The sequence below is a fragment of the Neoarius graeffei genome, chromosome 20 (genome assembly GCF_027579695.1).
Source record: "Neoarius graeffei isolate fNeoGra1 chromosome 20, fNeoGra1.pri, whole genome shotgun sequence".
Classification (NCBI taxonomy): Eukaryota; Metazoa; Chordata; class Actinopteri; order Siluriformes; family Ariidae; genus Neoarius; species Neoarius graeffei.
The window spans coordinates 62781571-62799623 of record NC_083588.1 but is presented as its reverse complement, the minus strand read 5'-3'; the positions used below and the strand labels follow the sequence as shown (position 1 = coordinate 62799623).

General features: G+C 41.5%; 1 protein-coding gene across 1 annotated transcript in view; it reads right to left on the bottom strand.

Moving 5' to 3' along the window:
- Positions 1-18053, bottom strand: part of LOC132869342 (voltage-dependent calcium channel gamma-2 subunit-like) — a 117109-nt gene that overhangs the window by 23594 nt on the left and 75462 nt on the right. The window contains exon 2 of the mRNA XM_060902684.1: positions 5314-5397. Within this exon, the coding sequence (XP_060758667.1) occupies positions 5314-5397 (84 nt within the window). The remainder of the gene's footprint in view (positions 1-5313; positions 5398-18053) is intronic.

Here is an 18053-nt window from a genome sequence, read left to right as displayed (position 1 = left end):
AATATTACGTCACATGTCAGAGATGTAAAACTTCTGCAGAGTCTCAGATATATTTGTAGATGGAGTCAGGAGAGTGTTGGCACTTTGTAATAGTCAGGGGTAAAGCTGTAAACCTTCCACACAGGACTGGAGTTATGCAAGCTGTGTTTTGTTTTTTGTCTTATTTAACCTCACGAGAGGACGGGATGGTGGTGCAGTGGTTAGTTAGCACTGTCTCCTCCAGCAAGAAGGTCCTGGGTTCGAACCTCATAGTTTATTGGGGTCTTCCTTTGTGGACTTTGCATGTTCTCCTCGTACCTGTGTGGGTTTCCTTAGGGTGCTCCAGTTTCCTCCCACAGTCCAGAGACATGCAAATTGGGTCAAGTGGCAACTCTAAATTTCCCGAGAGTGTGAAAGGCTGTTTGTCTCTGTGTTAGCCCTGTGATAGACCGGTGAATCCTGCACTTTACAAAATAATTGTAATTGTTGCTGTATCACTGTGGTGTAAGAGGAATAAAACACTTCAGAATGTGTGACTTTTGGAAAATAATAAACATGCATCTTATAGAGTAAAGTAATTTCCTATGTAATAAACCCTTTTATATATATATATATATATATATATATATATATATATATATATATATATATATGTATGTATAGGCTGATAGGCTGCAGGGAGCTGAACCCTAGATTGGACAAATAGTGTGCTGCATAGGGTGCAAAAGAGGACAAGACACAGACAGAAAGACATAAAGAGAGAGAGAGAGAGGGAGAGAGAGAGAGAGAGAGAGAGACCTGACCTATATAGGAAGGAGGCTGAAATATTTATGGATGTAAGTGTCCTAATTCACGTGCCATTGGGGCATCACAGCCTGTTCGTCCAATTGCAGAAAAGGAAGACGACGCACACACACACACCATCCCATACATATGCACACACTTTGTTTTCCTATCATTGTGAGGACCTTCCATTGATTTGCAGTCCTGTGCAAAAGTCTTATTCACATATAAAAAATGCTGTAGGGCAAAAACAGCTTAAAAAACAATGAAATGAAATGTTTCAACATAAAAAATACCATAAACAGTAAGCTATAATAAATGAAACAAAGTCAGTATTTGGTGTGAGACGACCCTTTGCTTTAATCTCAGGTCCAGTGAGTGCAGTTTTATGCGGAAATGATCTGTAGGTTTTACTGAGCATCTTACAGAACCAGCCACAGTTCTTCTGGACACTGTCACACTCACTTCTTCATTTTGCACCAAAACCCAGCAGCCTTCATTATGTTTTCTTTTTTAATCTGAAAAGTGCTCTCTTATGGAATATGCTGCTCAGATACAAACATTTTTTCTGTCACATTTAATTTTGTGCTGGAAAAAAAAAACCCCGAACGTTTGGAACTCTAAAATGTTTCTGTAATGTTTTGACTCGATGATGTAGAAGTCATAAAATAGAAATTTATAACGAAGTTTGCATGAGGAAAAAATAGGGGGGCTAAGACTTTTGCACAGGACTGTAATTATTGATGCAGCTAGTAGTGCTTTGCTACACTGCAATCAAACCCTAAGTTTAAGTTTACTCGGTGAGCAAAAAAAAACCTTTTGGTCGGCTCTTCTTTCTTTCTTTCTTTCTTTCTTTCTTTCTTTCTTTCTTTCTTTCTTTCTTTCTTTTTCTACTACATACTGTAATGGCTGCAATTTTTGTACAAAACAAGTTTTCCTCAGGGGTGTGTGAGAAATGTCCCCACAAGGTCAATATTTAATAGTTATTCCACAAAATCAAGTCGTACATGAGTTGATGGTGCTATAATCCATGTACAACAAGATTGAGTGGAATAACTGTTTTATTCTTTCCACATTCACTGGATTTTGAGAAACAGAGCATTTTTATTTTTATTTTTTGCAAATTAAATAAATAAAAACCTTATCCAAAACATCCGACAAAATCATTTCCTCGTAGAATGTAAACAAACCGGCGAAATGACAGAAGCAATTTGTGAAAAATGCGACAATAATAATAATAATAATAATAGTTTTTGAAAAATATAAAAAGTTATGTTCTTACCATCAAATACTTTTATTCCATATTTTGTTGCTTTTTTGTGTATTTTTTGGGGTTTTGTTTTCAAGTAGAGTTTTTATTTCGTCCTTGGTTGGTTCAGCAAAACGCGCCGCCATTTTGTTTTTCTCTACTCACGGTATATGAGCTGATATCCTAGTAGTAGAGTAGCCAATCAGAGCGCACGATTGCTCATATCCAGTAACTGTGGATAGAATAAAAGTAAATATACTAAGCTAAGCATGCATTGTTCAACCAAATCCAACCACGTCCAATCATTATAATGCATATTTTCAAGCCACTGATAGATACTTGTTTTTTTTAGATTTTTCATCAATATAATATCATGAGCAGCGAAAAGATAAGAGACTGGATAATCGGCTCGGTCTAATAGTCATGAAATCATCTAACCGAAACACTCAGGTCAGGTTGTTATTAGTCATGCTATTTTAAAATGAGACTGTAATAACCATTCACATTAAATTTAGATGCTCAGTGGGACCTTTTGCAACATTTTGCTTTCGAAAGCTTTAATCAGCAGAGGTTATTTTTATGTTTAAAAAAGAATGAAAGAAAGAAAGAAAGAAAGTAAGTCTCGGCTTGTTTTCAATAATTGCATCATTACTGCAGCAAGAGCAGAAAGCAAGAACGGCATATTGTCAGAAAGAAATGTGCGACTGCGTCATGGCGGAGACGTTTCACATTGTAGAGCTGTGCTGCAAGAATAAACGAATTTTTTAAAAGAACTTAATTAAGCTGCTGTCTGCGTGAAAAAAGTAGGTATTTGTATTTAGGCACTGTGAGTGTGGATGCTGCTGGGTTCGTGATCTAAGAATAGATAGAGCAAGTCCAAATCAGGGATAACAAGCAACAGGTGAGAATAATAAGAACAGGAAGCAGTGACCATATAAGGGACGTGAGGAATAAAAACAGGACGGATTTTATACTGAGTGAAACGGGGACAGAATCAGAGAGAGGATGTGACCCAAATATTCAGGGCTTCTCTAAAGCCACAACGTCATGGAGAAATCATAAGATAAGATATGTCATGAAAGTCTGAAAACAAATCCGAAGATCCCAAAGAGTTGTGGGTGATTTTTATAAAGAATAACGATGAAAATATAAACGATTTAACCGAACAAGCTGCATGTTAATCTTTAGATTTAACATGACCGCCAAGATCAAATAAGAATGATGGTTAGCAGGGTCCTGTATTACCCACAATCCTGTGCGTCTGCCTGCTGAGAGCGGTGGAGTAGGATTTAACTCATGTTTCATCTATTTCTGAAGGGAGCGATGCAGCGGCGCTTTAGTCCGTCAGCCTGTCCCGCTCTCTCACCTCCTCATCTGTAAACAGATCAGCTTCCAAATTTCATCCAAATCAACACCATCGCCGTCGCTCATCATCTCATCAGTGTTGTAGTCGAGTCACTAAACCTCGAGTCCGAGTCCAGCCTCAAGTCCCCAGTGTTCAAAACCGAGTCAATTCCAAGTCATTAAAGAAAGTTTCGAGTCAAGTCCGATTCGAGTCCAAGACAAATGACACAGCTGTCACACACACACACACACACACACACACACTCTCTAAAACACATTTATAGCTTTGAATAGCGTGAAGATGTTTGTTTTTATAGTCTATATGGACTACGGCGTATCACTCACTCACTCACTCACTCACTCACTCACTCACTCACTCACTCACGCACTTTCACGATAAACATATACAAGCACATTCGCACAGGAAGAAACTTTGATGTCATGATGGCTGTGTGGTTGAATAAAAGAGCTCCTTATAAATTACGCATTTTCTCTACGTTTATTCCACTTTTGACACATAAAAAACATTACAGAAACACTGTCCTAGAACTGATATGGTGACTGGAATTCGGTTAGTTTTCAGTGGTCATTTCCTTTAATGCAGTTTTACACATGTGAAAGATGCAATCGTTGTAAATCTCGCTCATAAATCATGTAAATGTAAATGTGCTCTCAAGATCATCTTCAAACTTGCTAATCAAAACAGTTACAACAAATTCACTGCTTCAAACAGCTAGTGGGTGGAGCTTACTTAGTTTAGTTGGTACAAGTTGTATTTTAAAGCTAGACTGCCTTTCAGATTTTTCAAGTGTAGGTCATAAAAAGAATTTTCCCTGACACCCAATTATTTTTGTTTCGTGGACTGAAAGTTCCTGAATTTGAATCACAGACTTCCAATTTTATTAGTTTTTTAAAATAGAACAATTAATGAATTTATCTCCACGTGGCCCTAAATTCTCTGCTATTTTTTCCTGCTTCACCATGACCCAATTCAAGATACTACATCACGCATCACATGGTGGGCTTTCCCCGTCCACGCAAGGCATTGTGGGATACAAATTTGAAACAGGAGAGAAAAATGGAGGACATGAGTCTGCGAATGAAACATGAAAGACCGACTACAGTAACGGAAAGAAAGAAAAAAAGACGTTATGTTATATACGAAGGAAAGGAAACGCAGGACCAAACTAATAAATATGGGCGCTCAGCGAGCACCTCGGTGTGATCAGCTGTTCGTTTAGCGACAGAATGATGGAACTGTCAGTGCACGCTCAAAGGGAAACCTGTAGATGGCAGTAATGCAACACTGTGGATGCCAGCTGCCGTAAAACCCAAAAGAAGAAGAAGGTAAACCTGCGCATGCGCACACGGACTTCCTCTGTCTGCTTGACTGCGCAAAGCGAGCGATTTCATGCACATTATTTGCTTTAATCCCATCAGATTAAATAACTTCCCAGCCACAGAATGGCCTGATATTTTGTGAGATATTACAGAAATAAACAGATATCACAATCACCACATTTCAGACGGAACTAAATTTCACCGATTTTATGAAATTAAAACCCAGTCTAGCTTTAACAAAGCTTTACAGAAACTAGAAAACATTCTGTATCTCTGAATGAAAAGAAATGAATCATGAGTGAAGTGTAGCTCTGTTCATATACATACACTCGCCATATATTTTTGGCCATGTAGTGAACTCGCCAGTTACTTCTTGTATCACTCTGAAACATCTTACGTGGGACATGTACAAAATGGTTACCTTGGGAACTAGTTCCTGGAATGGCAATTCAATCGACAAGCGAATCATGCTATATGTGGACAGCCCTAGCGACAAAGTGTTGAGTGACGAGTGAATCGCTTCCTGTGTGTACGCCACTTAACAGCTTGCTTTGCCACGGCTGTTTGCATCTCGCATCACTTGTGTCAGAGCTCAAAGTAATAGAAACGGCACTCACGTAAGAAGTACTCGGAGGCGTCTGCTTTGTAATCAGCGTCTTCCGGGAAGTGATCGATCTGCTTGCACAGTCCTTTGAAGGTTCCTGTTAGAGAGAAACTGCAGTTATAACAACATTTATAACAGTTATAACAGCAGTTATAACAACACGACTGAAGATACAGGAAGTAACTACAGTAAATTCACTAAAGTAAATTCAGTCATAATAATTCAGGAGCTCTTCTGTGGGATTGGACCATATGGCCTAGCCTTCGTGCCCCATGTGAATCAATGAGCCTTCGACACCCATGACCCTGTCGCCAGTTCGCCGGTTGTCCTTTGGATCCTTGGACCACTTTTGGTAGGTACTAACCACTGCATACCAGTTAGTACCTAGATACTAGGTACACTGCATCTCTAAAAAAAAAAAAGTGCCATTTTTTTTTAGAGATGCTCAGACCCAGTCATCTAGCCATCACAATTTGTCAAAGTCGCTCAGGTCCTTAAGCTTGCCCATTTTTCCTGCTTCCCGCGCATCAACTATAAAGGACATGGGACATGAAACATAAATGCATGCTATATCAGTTTCTTTCCATTAAAAATATGAAATAATTGCATCAACAAATACAAAATTATCTATTAAATTCAGCAAAATCGTTATATTCGTGATGATTATATGGCATTTCTGCTCGAGCTCCGATATGCATATTTTACAACCGGAAGAGCCGCCGTCACGTGATCATATGTCACAAAAACTTTCGGGTACAGCACAAGCGGGTAGATGAATATGGAGAAGTGTGAATCGTGATGATGACGAATGTGACAAAATAGTTTTTGTGTCTTGGATGACAAGAAAATTGTTTCCTTTTTAGAGTGTTTAACATACATTGAACATCATGGTGTATTGCGACCTCCCAGTCAGTCAGACGCAGTCAGACGCGCTGTCACTCCTGTTAGCAATGTAGCTAGGCTCAGTATGGCCAATGGTATTTTTTGGGGCTGTAGTTAGATGCGACCAAACTCTTCCGCGTTTTTCCTGTTTACATAGGTTTATATGACCAGTGATATGAAACAAAGTTCAGTTACACAAATTGAAACGTGGCGATTTTCTATGCTATGGAAAGTCCGCACTATAATGACAGGCGTACTAACACCTTCTGCGCGCTTCGACAGCGCATTGATACCTTCACTCGGAGTTGTACCATTATTTTTTAGACAGGGCGGACGGACCAGGGCATTCGCCCGCCTGGCTGTGCCCGACGAGGAGCGTTCTCGGCCGGCTTGGGAGGCAGACGGCAGCCCCTCCTGGAAGTGTGGTTTTACCATGGGCCTCATGCGGTAAGGATTAGTATTATAATTTTGGGTGTATCAATTATTGATTATCATAATTCTGACTCGTTTCGCCATTTTGAATGTTTTCATCCCGGACTCTGGAAGCATTGTATCTCAATCAATCTCGAAAAATATCAGCAAAAAAAAACTAGCTTGCAACGGACTTTAGCTAGATCTATGATGAACTTTCAATATATGATACAAAAATAATACTTCTTTCAACAGATCATTAGCCTTTGAGCAGAATTGTTTTTAACTTACCAGGATGTGTTATCGAGCCGACCGCTTTCAGTTTCATGGGGATTGAATGAACTCTCACTCTCAGAATCATCTGACCCGTCAGAGTAAAGACAAGATCCATGTTCATGTGAATTTCCAGCTATCGGTTCGAACTGATAGGGTCTAACTTCACATCTCTGTGAAACATCGGGAATATCACTGTCGATGGTGTCCATTTCGGTAACCTGTTTACATTAGATACCCAAGCGCTGGCTCCTTGAAAAGTTTTTGTGACGTCACGGGTCACGTGACCGCTTAGCTAATTAACGAATCATTGTTTTACGCTGATGTATAAAAAAGTTGAATAATGTGATGATTTTCACATTTTTGATGCCCTGCAGTGATTTAGATGGCATTTCTTATGTCCTTTATACATAATTATACCCAGAAAAAAATCCATGTCCCATATCCTTTAAGAACTGACTGTTCTCTTACTGTCTAATCTATCCCACCCCTTGACAGGTGCCACTGTAATGAGATAATTAATGTTATCATGTCACCTCTCAGGTGCTGCCTAAAAGCCGAGCTCCCGATGAATATAAAACATGTTTGTAAGTGGCTGCCAAAGATGTCACTCATTAATTATTCATGTTCTGGGTGGAGCTGTCAGCCCAGGAAGCTATATTTTTTTATGCTACAGCACAGATCCTCACTGCTGTGTTTATATTCCCCATGTGCCTCCGTCAGAGGTTTAACACGGTATGTTATAACGCGTTGCTGTCTGTCATTCTGGGCGGCACGGTGGTGTAGTGGTTAGCACTGTCGCCTCACAGCAAGAAGGTTCTGGGTTTGAGCCCAGTGGCCAACGAGGGCCTTTCTGTGTGGAGTTTGCATGTTCTCCCCGTGTCTGCGTGGGTTTCCTCTGGGTGCTCCGGTTTCCCCTACAGTCCAAAGACACGCAGGTTAGGATAACTGGTGGCTCTAAAGTGAATGTGAGTGTGAATGGTTGTTTGTCTCTATATGTCAGCCCTGTGATGATCTGGCGACTTGTCCAGGGTGTACCCCGCCTCTCGCCCATAATCAGCTGAGATAGGCTCCAGCTTGCCCGCGACCCTGCACAGGGTAAGTGGTTACGGATAATGGATGGATGAATGGATGGATGTCTGTCATTCTGATATGTCATTCATACACAATGTAAAGTGTGTGTGCTGTTTATTGAGTGTGTTTTGGTTGAACTGTGGTCTAGTACGATACTGGGCGTTGAGGCTAGTGGTACATGTTTGATGAATGCTGGTCCTTGGTTGAGCAGCGCGAAGTGTGTACGATTCAGAGCATAGTCTGTAAACATCACTCTGCAAAATTGTGTATTTGTTTACAACCATGTTACATGAATTATTTTTGTTTTGTTTTCTTTAGTTGTCACAGTGCTTGGTGTCTGGTGTTCCATGTTATACTCGTGTTCAAGATTTATAAAACAAAACTCATCTGCATCCGTCAGAGACTCTCTGCTGTTGTTCTTAAAGGGGAACTGAAGGCAAATGTTTTATTATCAAAATTCTTTTTATCTCATTTTATTAAATATCGGAATGCATTTTTGATCGCTATTTTGTCACTGCTATAGCAAGTTATGAGTGTTTGAAATATGCTCTGTAATATATCAGTCCATATGTCAAAGCAATGGCCATAAATGAGATTCGTTGAGACCTGTGCGAGACATCGTAGGATGGAAGTAAAACGTACAGCAGGAATCAAACCCTGTGTCCGAAATCGCTCACTCGTTCACTACTTCCTACTCCCTATATAGGGAATTATTATATAGAGGACTATATAGTGAGCTCATTGGTAAAATGAAAAAACACTTTCGGACACTAGTCCGTCGCGCTGGTATTTACGTCATTACTGTCGCACAATTAAAACGTGCCAGATCAGTCGGCTGGTGGGTTTTCAAAATAATAAATAAATGTGTGTGTTTTGTGATAAATCCATATTATACTGAGCACATTTCCCACATTAATCAATACAAAATATGTGTATCTTTCAGTTCTTTTTTTTAAATCAAGGCTGAATACTTTCTTCTTTGCCACTGCCTTTTATTAAATCAAAATTGAGACTTTTAATTTGATTTCTTTCAGCACAACTGTAATGCATGATGGGATATATTGCTTTGGTTAGTGACCATCGGTTGTACACTACTTTTCGTGATGCACTGTGGGATACTTTGAGTGCACTATGGACCCTTTTCACGTGACGTCACGGCAAACGCGGCCGCCATTTTGGACGTGTACTACCAGTAGTTTACCACAGCCAACATTGAGGAACGGCAGCAAAGAAAGTTTTTACTTTCAGCAAGACTTCCATCATGCCACTATATTGTTGTGCACCTGGATGTAGTAACCATCAACAAACAAGGCAAGGTTTATCATTTTATCGGATCCCGACGGAGAAGATGGATAGCGGCCATTAACAGATTGGCAGCCCTCGGCATACCAACGCTTGTGCAGTGACCACTTTGTTGGAGGTAAGACGAATAAAATTAGCCAGAAAAGGCATTACATTGCTGTTAACATTCTGTGGCGGCGAGTGTGTAACCAAATAGGCTAAAATAACCCATTGTAACCTCTTTGTTCTTCTGTAGTAGCTATTGTTGACTAGCTAATGTCAACAAGTAGCTAGTATGTTACTGTAGCAATGTTTACGTTCAGTCATTTGGATGACTGTTAAAACCTTTCAGTCTCAAGTTTTTCCTTTACTGTATTTACTAGTTTACTGTAATTATGATCCGGCAGCTATTTACACCGGATCCAGTATAGATAGCTGCCGGAGCCAACGTCCGAGGTTCCGGAGCGCGCTCCGGCTTGCTCTCCCTCAAATTAAGCAGCGCGCGCCGGCTTGCTCCCGGAGTGCTCCGGCCGAGGTTCCCCTCAAATTAAGCAGCACGCGCCGGCTTGCTCCCGGAGTGCTCCGGCCGAGGTTCCCCTCAAATTAAGCAGTGCGCGCCGGCTTGCTCCCGGAGTGCTCCGGCCGAGGTTCCGGAGCACACTCCGGCCGAGGTTGCCCTCAAATTAAGCAGCGCGCTCCGGCTTGCTCCGGAGCAAGCCGGAGCGTGCTCCGTAACCTCGGCCGGAGCACTCCTGGAGCAAGCCGGAGCGCGCTCCGGAACCTCGGCCGGAGCACTCCTGGAGCAAGCCGGAGCGCGCTCCGGAACCTCGGACGTTGGCGTGTATGGCGATGGGTTTTTAATGACATAGGTATACAGATCATGTGGGCCGAAGTCAGGTAAAGACAAGGGCTTCGTGTACTTCCGTACGTCAGTGAACAATCCTGGTGGAAGCAGGTAAACGTCGTTCTCTAAGCCTGCTAACCTCAATTTTTGCAAATACCTCTCCCTCTGCTCACCCTGTAAATGCCCTACGTCGCTGGATAGTGAAGGTGTTTTCTGCATCTCGCTCCTTTTTCTTTTATGTTTTTCATTTGTCGCCTTCCTCGCATTCAAACTGATTCGAGCCGAAGTCCACTACATGTCCAAAATGGCGGTCGCGTTTACGAAGGTCACGTGACTGAAAAGGGTCTAGATAGGGTGTAAATAATCCTCACTAAGGTTTCGGATAGCACTACAAAATGGCGTCCTCACTATATAGTGCCCTATATAGTGAGTAGGGAGCGATTTTGGACACAGGGAAAGTGACCAACATCTGCCAACGTTGTCAAAAGACGCGCGCGCCCTCTTTCGAATGCTGATGTAATCAAGCCGGAAGTTTTGTTTGTTTTGATAGCAATCAGGAAAGTTTGAAAAAAGTAGGCAGTAATCGTCATTTAAACTCGTTTTTGTGCAAAATTTAGTTTGGAAAACAGTTTTCAAAATGGTGGCACTGGCACCTGGCTGACACTTCATGTTTCGAAGTCTCACACAAGTCTCGTGAAGATCGCGCGGATAAGCGACGCCTGCCGTGGACCAAACGAACTAAATTCAACACGGCTAAAAACCGAATAGGCCGATAAGTATAATATTTAATTGCAATTAGTTGCCAATACAAGTCACGATATAAGGTTACTAAAACCGAAAACGTAATTGAATAACATGTTAATTAAGAAATAAAGCAAGTTTAAAAATGACTTGAGTTCCCCTTTAATGCCAAGGGCTGCTACAGTGTTAGTAAATAATCCCATATTATATGTATATGTATACATATACAGTTCGTATGTACAGCTGTTGAACGGTTGCAAAAGCCATCAATTACCAGGTCGATGCTTTATCGTATTCTCGTATGTATGGAGCCCTGCTCCGCTGTTAGCTCAGAGTGTACATGAGGCTAAACTGGTGGCTATCAGCTTCCTGTTAGCTTGTTAGATACATTAGCCTTGTAGCTCAAGATGAAATCTTCAGCTAGGGCAAGGGGGTGTATACACGGCATCCATTTCATTTTAGATGAACAGTTCCCTTAAATTGTGATGAAATTGTTGTTAATTAAAATGCTTTTCATTTTCAGATATTTCACACACAAAAATCCCTGCTGTGTTTCCGTCACTGCTTTTATTACTGAACTGGGCCTCTGTGCAGCTTAAATATATGCAATCCTAATGTGTGTGTGTGTGTGTGTGTGTGTGTGTGTGTGTGTGTGTGTGTGTGTGTGTACATTGCAGTAACACACACTCTTCCTCAACCCCTCCTTTCTCTTATCCATTTCTTTGATAACTGCTGCAGCTGTAGGGAGTAAAATAAATAAGTAAATAAAAAATCCCAGAATCCTCCAGGACCCCACTGCGCTGGGATGTGCTAAATCAACCAATCACGGCATGTGTAATCAGAGACGGACAGGGAAGAGGAGCCCGCCCACGCATGGCTACACACAGTGATGTCATCCATCCCTTGGGCTCAAGAACAAATCAATGCTGAAGCCCACTCAGATGAGATCGAGCTGTGTGTGTGTGTGTGTGTGTGTGTGTGTGTGTGTGTGTGTGTGTGGTTCGCTCTCACTTGCTGAATATGTGATGTGTATGTTAGTCCTTTCCTCTATGCCAGAATGAAACAGAAGATTAAGAAGATTCCAAGACCCCTGAAACACACAGGGACCTGCACGGACTGTACTGTTTACTTTATCCAAACCTATAGAAAGATTCTTAATGAAATCAGTTCATCACTATGGTAATAGTGTATCGACTAGTTTTAGAAACAGCAGCATCAACATTACATCCTGTGTTCTGTCGATACACACGTATCCCCCCTATGTAAAAATGATAATGGTTTAGCCCTGTCACAGCAGGTAAAGAAAGAAAGCACAACTTTATTCATCACCTACTTGTGAAATTTCCTCTCTGCATTGAACCCATCTGAAGCAGTGAACACATGCGCACACACACGTGAGCAATGAGCACACACACATACCCAGAGCAGTGGGCAGCCATGCTAACAGCGCCCGGGGAGCAGTCGGGAATTCAAGGGCACCTCAGTCCAAGGCCGTCCCATATTAACCTAACCGCATGTCTTTGGATTGTGGGGGAAACCCACACAGACACGGGGAGAACATGCAAACGCCACACAGAAAGGCCCTTGCCGGCCGCTGGGTTCGAACCCAGAACCTTCTTTTTGCTGTGAAGCGACCGTGCTAACCACTACACCACCGTGCCGCCCACTCGTAAAATTATTCATTTGAATGAAAACGATGCTCAACAAACATGTCTCGCTTTCAAAAGAGAAAGGAAATGTGTTTTTAGGAGGAAAGATGACTATTCATTATATGATAACATTTCTTTTATTTAAAAAAAAAACCATATTCCCAATCAAACACAAGAGTTTACTGGACAGGAAAGTGAACGTAGATGTGCTGTAGAATGAAAAATGACAATGCTGTTCGAACAAAACCCCATGAACTACTTTCACATTTGACTTTTTTTCCCAGTATGCTACAATGAACAGTGTATTACTGTGTTAAAGACAACCTGATTTCGCTGTATTAAAGCTATACAGCCTTTTGATTTCATTAAATCGGTGAAATTTAGTTCCCTCTGAAATGTGATCATTGTGATATCTGTTTATTTCTGTAATATCTCACAAAATATCAGGCCATTCTGTGGCTGGGAAGTTATTTAATTTGAGGGGATTAAAGCAAATAATGTGCATGAAATGAAATCGCTCGCATCGTGCAGTCAAGCAGACAGAGGAAGTCCGTGTGCGCATGCGCAGGTTTACCTTCTTCTTCTTTTGGGTTTTACAGCAGCTGGCATCCACAGTGTTGCATTACTGCCATCTACAGGTTTACCTTTGAGCGTGCACTGACAGTTCCATCATTCTGTCGCTAAATGAACAGCTGATCACACCGAGGTGCTCGCTGAGCGCCCATATTTATTAGTTTGGTCCTGCGTTTCCTTTCCTTCGTATATAACATAACGTCTTTTCTTCTTGCTTTCCGTTACTGAAGTCGCTCTTTCACGTTTCATTCGCACACGTTTCACTGATTCACAATATTTTTGAAAAAAAATATTAAATGAAGAAATATTTATTACCAAAAAATGCAACATTTATTTTCCTATTCTGTATCAACTTAAATATTCCTTTTGTTAAATAAAAAAACCCCTTTTGTTTCATTTTCTTAGCCACCAATAATTATTTACTCACATGTGTAAAGGTTGGAGTAAACTATAATCACCTATTACCTAAAATATTCCTTTTATTATAAAATAAAAAAGTTAACAACAAATATTCCTTTTCTTAATAAACTTTTATAAACATTTGTACTTCCTCCATTTTCTTCTCTTTTCTTTGTCTTCCAGCAACCTGTAAAAATTGAGCTCTGATATCCTGTTAAATCTATTTGTACACAATTGCACGACAGCTCTTTCACATTTTGGATCTTTTTAGTGTGTGTTTTCGCAGCATTAGAGCTGTGTTACTTCTGCCTACAGTGAAGTAATGTGTATTCCCTATTGCTATTGTGCATTACAGCACAATTACAGCTCAGAAAAAACTAAAAGATCATTCAACCTGATAATAATTACAATTTCAATTCATTTTTATTTCGATTATATCGATTCAAATCATCGTAAATTTGTATCATGATTTACCATCACGATATATCACTACATGCCTATTGAAAAAGCATACGTGAAAAAAAAACAGTTTTAAAGGCTGCTGTTTTTGTATTTGACTGTCAGGCAAGGAAAAAATCAATCAGCGAAGACATAATGCACAAACTTTGACCTCAGTGTGTAAAGCACTGAATAAATATAGCTTCAATCCTGGGAATCAATTTTTGATTTTCTTGTAATCACAGGATTCTGTCTGCCTCCGCCCACTAACCATAGATGTGAATGCCCACTTTTTATCTTCCTCCTCTTCTCTTGGCTGCTCTCGTTCATTAGGGGTCGCCACAGCAGATCTGTTCCACATATTTGATTTGGTACAGGTTTTACACCAAAGGCCCTTCCTGACGCAATCCTCCCCAATCTATCCGGGCTTGGGACTGGCACTAATTAGTGGGTGGGTATTTTACCTGATCTGCATGCATTTGAACTGTGGAGGAAACCGGGCACCCGGAGGAAACCCACACAGACACAGGAAGAACATACAAACTCCACACAGAAAGACCCCTGTTGGCCGAGAGGTCCAAACCCAGAACCTTTTTGCTGTGAGGCGACAGTGCCAACAACTACACCATTTTTCATAACCCAATCAAATTCTCAAAGTGTTTTATTCCTCTTATACCACAGCAATTTGTCAAAGTTTAATAAGCAAGTTTTATTTATTAAAGAATGATACACTTATAGTTACAATTCATGTTGTGGAACGTCCAAGAAACAAGTTAGTTCCAGTTCTCACTTACATTATAGCAGCTATAAACAGTAACAACACTTAACACAAAATTCTGATGAAACAACTAAATAAATCATAAACATGTCTTTCCGAAAGACTTTCCCAATATCAGAAAACAAAGCTTCCTTCATAAACGTTGACCGACTTCATACACCAAATTTCCCCAGTGCACCGTGTATATCTTATTATTCTATCCACATTCACTGGATATGAGCAATGATTGGCTACTCTATGACTAGGCTATCAGCTCATATACCGTGAGTAGAGAAAAACAAAATGGTGGAGCACATCAAGTCAGATATATCACTTTGTTATCAAGTATTTAAAAGAAACAGAAATTGCTAAAAGAATATAGTTTTCCCCCCAATATCTCCTGTTCCACACTCCAGCCCAGTCGGTGGCAGTAATGCACCTTTAAGTTGGTCTGCCAACCACCAAAAAACTCTAAAGAAGAAGAACGAAATGGCGGAGCGTGTTGCTGAACCAACCGAGGACGAAATAAAAACTCTCCTCAAAAACAAAACCCCCAAAAAATAAAAAAGCAACAAAATATGGAATGAAAGTATTTAATGGCAAGAACATTTTTTTAAATTTATTTTTTCAAGAATTATTATTATCGCATTTTTCACAAATTGCTCCTGTCATTTCGCCGGTTTGTTTACATTCTAAGCAGAAATGAATTTGTCGGACATTTTGTATAAAGTTTTTATTTATCGAATTTTCGTCTCGTCTCGTCTCGTCTCGTCTTCTTCTGCTTATCCAGGACCGGGTCGCGGAGGCAGCAGTCTAAGCATGGAAGCCCAAACTTCCCTTTCCCCAGACACCTCGGCCAGCTCCTCGGGAAGAACATCGAGGCGTTCCCAGGCCAGCCGAGAGACATAGTCCCTCCAGCGTGTCCTGGGTCTTCCCCGGGGCCTCCTATCGAATTTTCAAAAAATAAAAATAAAAATGCTCTGTTTCTCAGCTATCAGCTATCAGCTCATGTACGACTCGATTTCGTGGAATAACTGTTAAATACCTTACACATTTTCCTTTTAAATGATATGGACCATCCAAACTACAGTTCCCTGAAAATGAGCTATTAATATAGAAGAAGAAGCCTTTATTTGTCACATGCCCACTCAAGCACAGTGAAATTAATCCTCTTCATTTAACCCATCTGAAGCAATGAACACACGCATGCACACACACAAGTGAGCAATGAGCACACACACATACTCAGAGCAGTGGGCAGCCATGCTACAGCACCTGAGGAGCAGTTGCGGGTTAGGTTCCTTGCTCAAGGACACTTCAGTCCAAGGCTGCCTCATGTTAACCTAACCGCATGTCTTTGGACTGTGGGCGAAACCGGAGCACCCGGAGGAAACCCACACAGACATGGGGAGAACCTCCTGAACCGGAACCTCCTGCTTATGTATACGCATGCGCGCGTGTGTTTAATTGCACGCGTGTCTGTTTCTCTTTCTCTCTCTCTTTCTCCGAACGCTGGACTCTGTCTCTTTCTGCAGCAGGTGGGCGAAAGGAAGAAGTTCACCAGCCAAACAGCAGCGGGGGATGGGTTTCCATGGCTACCATTTAGGACGATCAGTGTGTGTGTGTGTGTGTGTGTGTGTGTGTGTGTGTGTGAGAGAGAGAGAGAGAGAGAGAGAGAGAGACACCTGAGAGAATGAGGATGAGGAAGAGATGTTCACTGACCCTGTGAGATGAACACCTGATATGTTTCAAACACATCCACACTTTCTATCCAGCGCTGCTGAATTCTCAACTCTGATTGGTCAGAAAGTGTTGATTCATTTCCTCCAACAGCAGCCCTGACAGAAGCACAGCTGCAACTCGCAGGTTTATATGAATGTGCTCGTTCTAATCCTCTAATACGCTGCCGGTTCTATAGTAACAGCTCCTTCACAGCGACGCGTGTACAGCAGACACAAGAATCGACATATTGACTTTTTCTGTAAGGAGGTAAAGCTCCAAGGTAAAGCTGTAAACTTTGTTGTAAAGTTTTCGGTTATAAATTTGAGAGAATAAAGACAGATGAGTGACCCCTTACAGAAAAAACACATGAATTTCCCATGTATTTCCCATGTGATCACATGTTACCACATGTGGAATACATGGTATCAGATTTTGTAACATGTGTAAAACATTCCCACATGTGATTCACATAAAATTGGGCCAAAACCACATGTTTCCCATGTGCAAAACACATTTTCCACATATTTCACATGTGAGAAATCACATGTGAAGTTCATGTGGTTTTTCTGTAAGGGACAGAGCTGAGTCAGTGCTATAATGTAAGTGAGAACAGGAAGTAACTTGTTTCTACAAGGTAACTATCCATCCATCCATCCATTATCTGTAGCCGCTTATCCTGTGCAGGGTCACAGGCAAGCTGGATCCAAATCCCAGCTGACTACGGGCGAAAGGCGGGGTACACCCTGAACAAGTCGCCAGGTCATCACAGGGCTGACACATAGACACAGACAACCATTCACACTCACATTCACACCTACAGTCAATTTAGAGTCACCAGTTAACCTAACCTGCATGTCTTTGGACTGTGGGGGAAACCGGAGCACCCGGAGGAAACCCACGCAGACACGGGGAGAACATGCAAACTCCACACAGAAAGGCCCTTGCCGGCCACTGGGCTCGAACCCGGACCTTCTTGCTGTGAGGCGACAGTGCTAACCACTACACTGTAAAACCCGATAAGGTCACTGAGCTAAAAAATTTTATTGAAACCGATTACGTAAAAATTTTTTAAGGTAAGATTTCTTAAAAATTACACTATAGTTACACTTAATTGTAATTTTTAAGAAATCTTACCTTAAAAAATTTAAGTTATGCCGCTTTTCCACTACAAACGCGGCTGAGTCGGGCTGAGCCGTGCCGTGCTGAGTCGAGCTGAGCGGGGCTATTGAAGTTGCATTTCGACTACAACCGCGCTGAACCGTGCTGGCTGGAAGTGGGTGGACACATTGGGTGGAGTTAGCGAAAGTGGGTGGACGTCACGTGATGTCGTTAAGCAGCGCAAACAGTGACATCAATGAGCTTTTAAGCGGTAGTCTCACGACCCGGATAGTAAACAATAAACATGGAGTCGTTAGTGTTGCTGGTCTTGGTGCTGTGGCTTGTTGTCACCGACAACGCCAACAGATACTGGCAAGAGCGTATAGATGAGGCGAGGCGCATAAGGCTTCAGAAATTCTCGTAATTCGTAATTATTCTTCTTCCAGGTTTACAGATCCCAGCGTGCTCGCGGGGCGTGTGTGGGCATGTGAGGACACTCCTCCTCACCAATCAGTGCACAGGGGAGTGTCTGCTCACGCCCCCAGCCTCACTCGGCTCGCTTTGGCTCGCTTCAGCCCCACTCCAAAACCGTGCGAGTTTTCGGGGCTAAG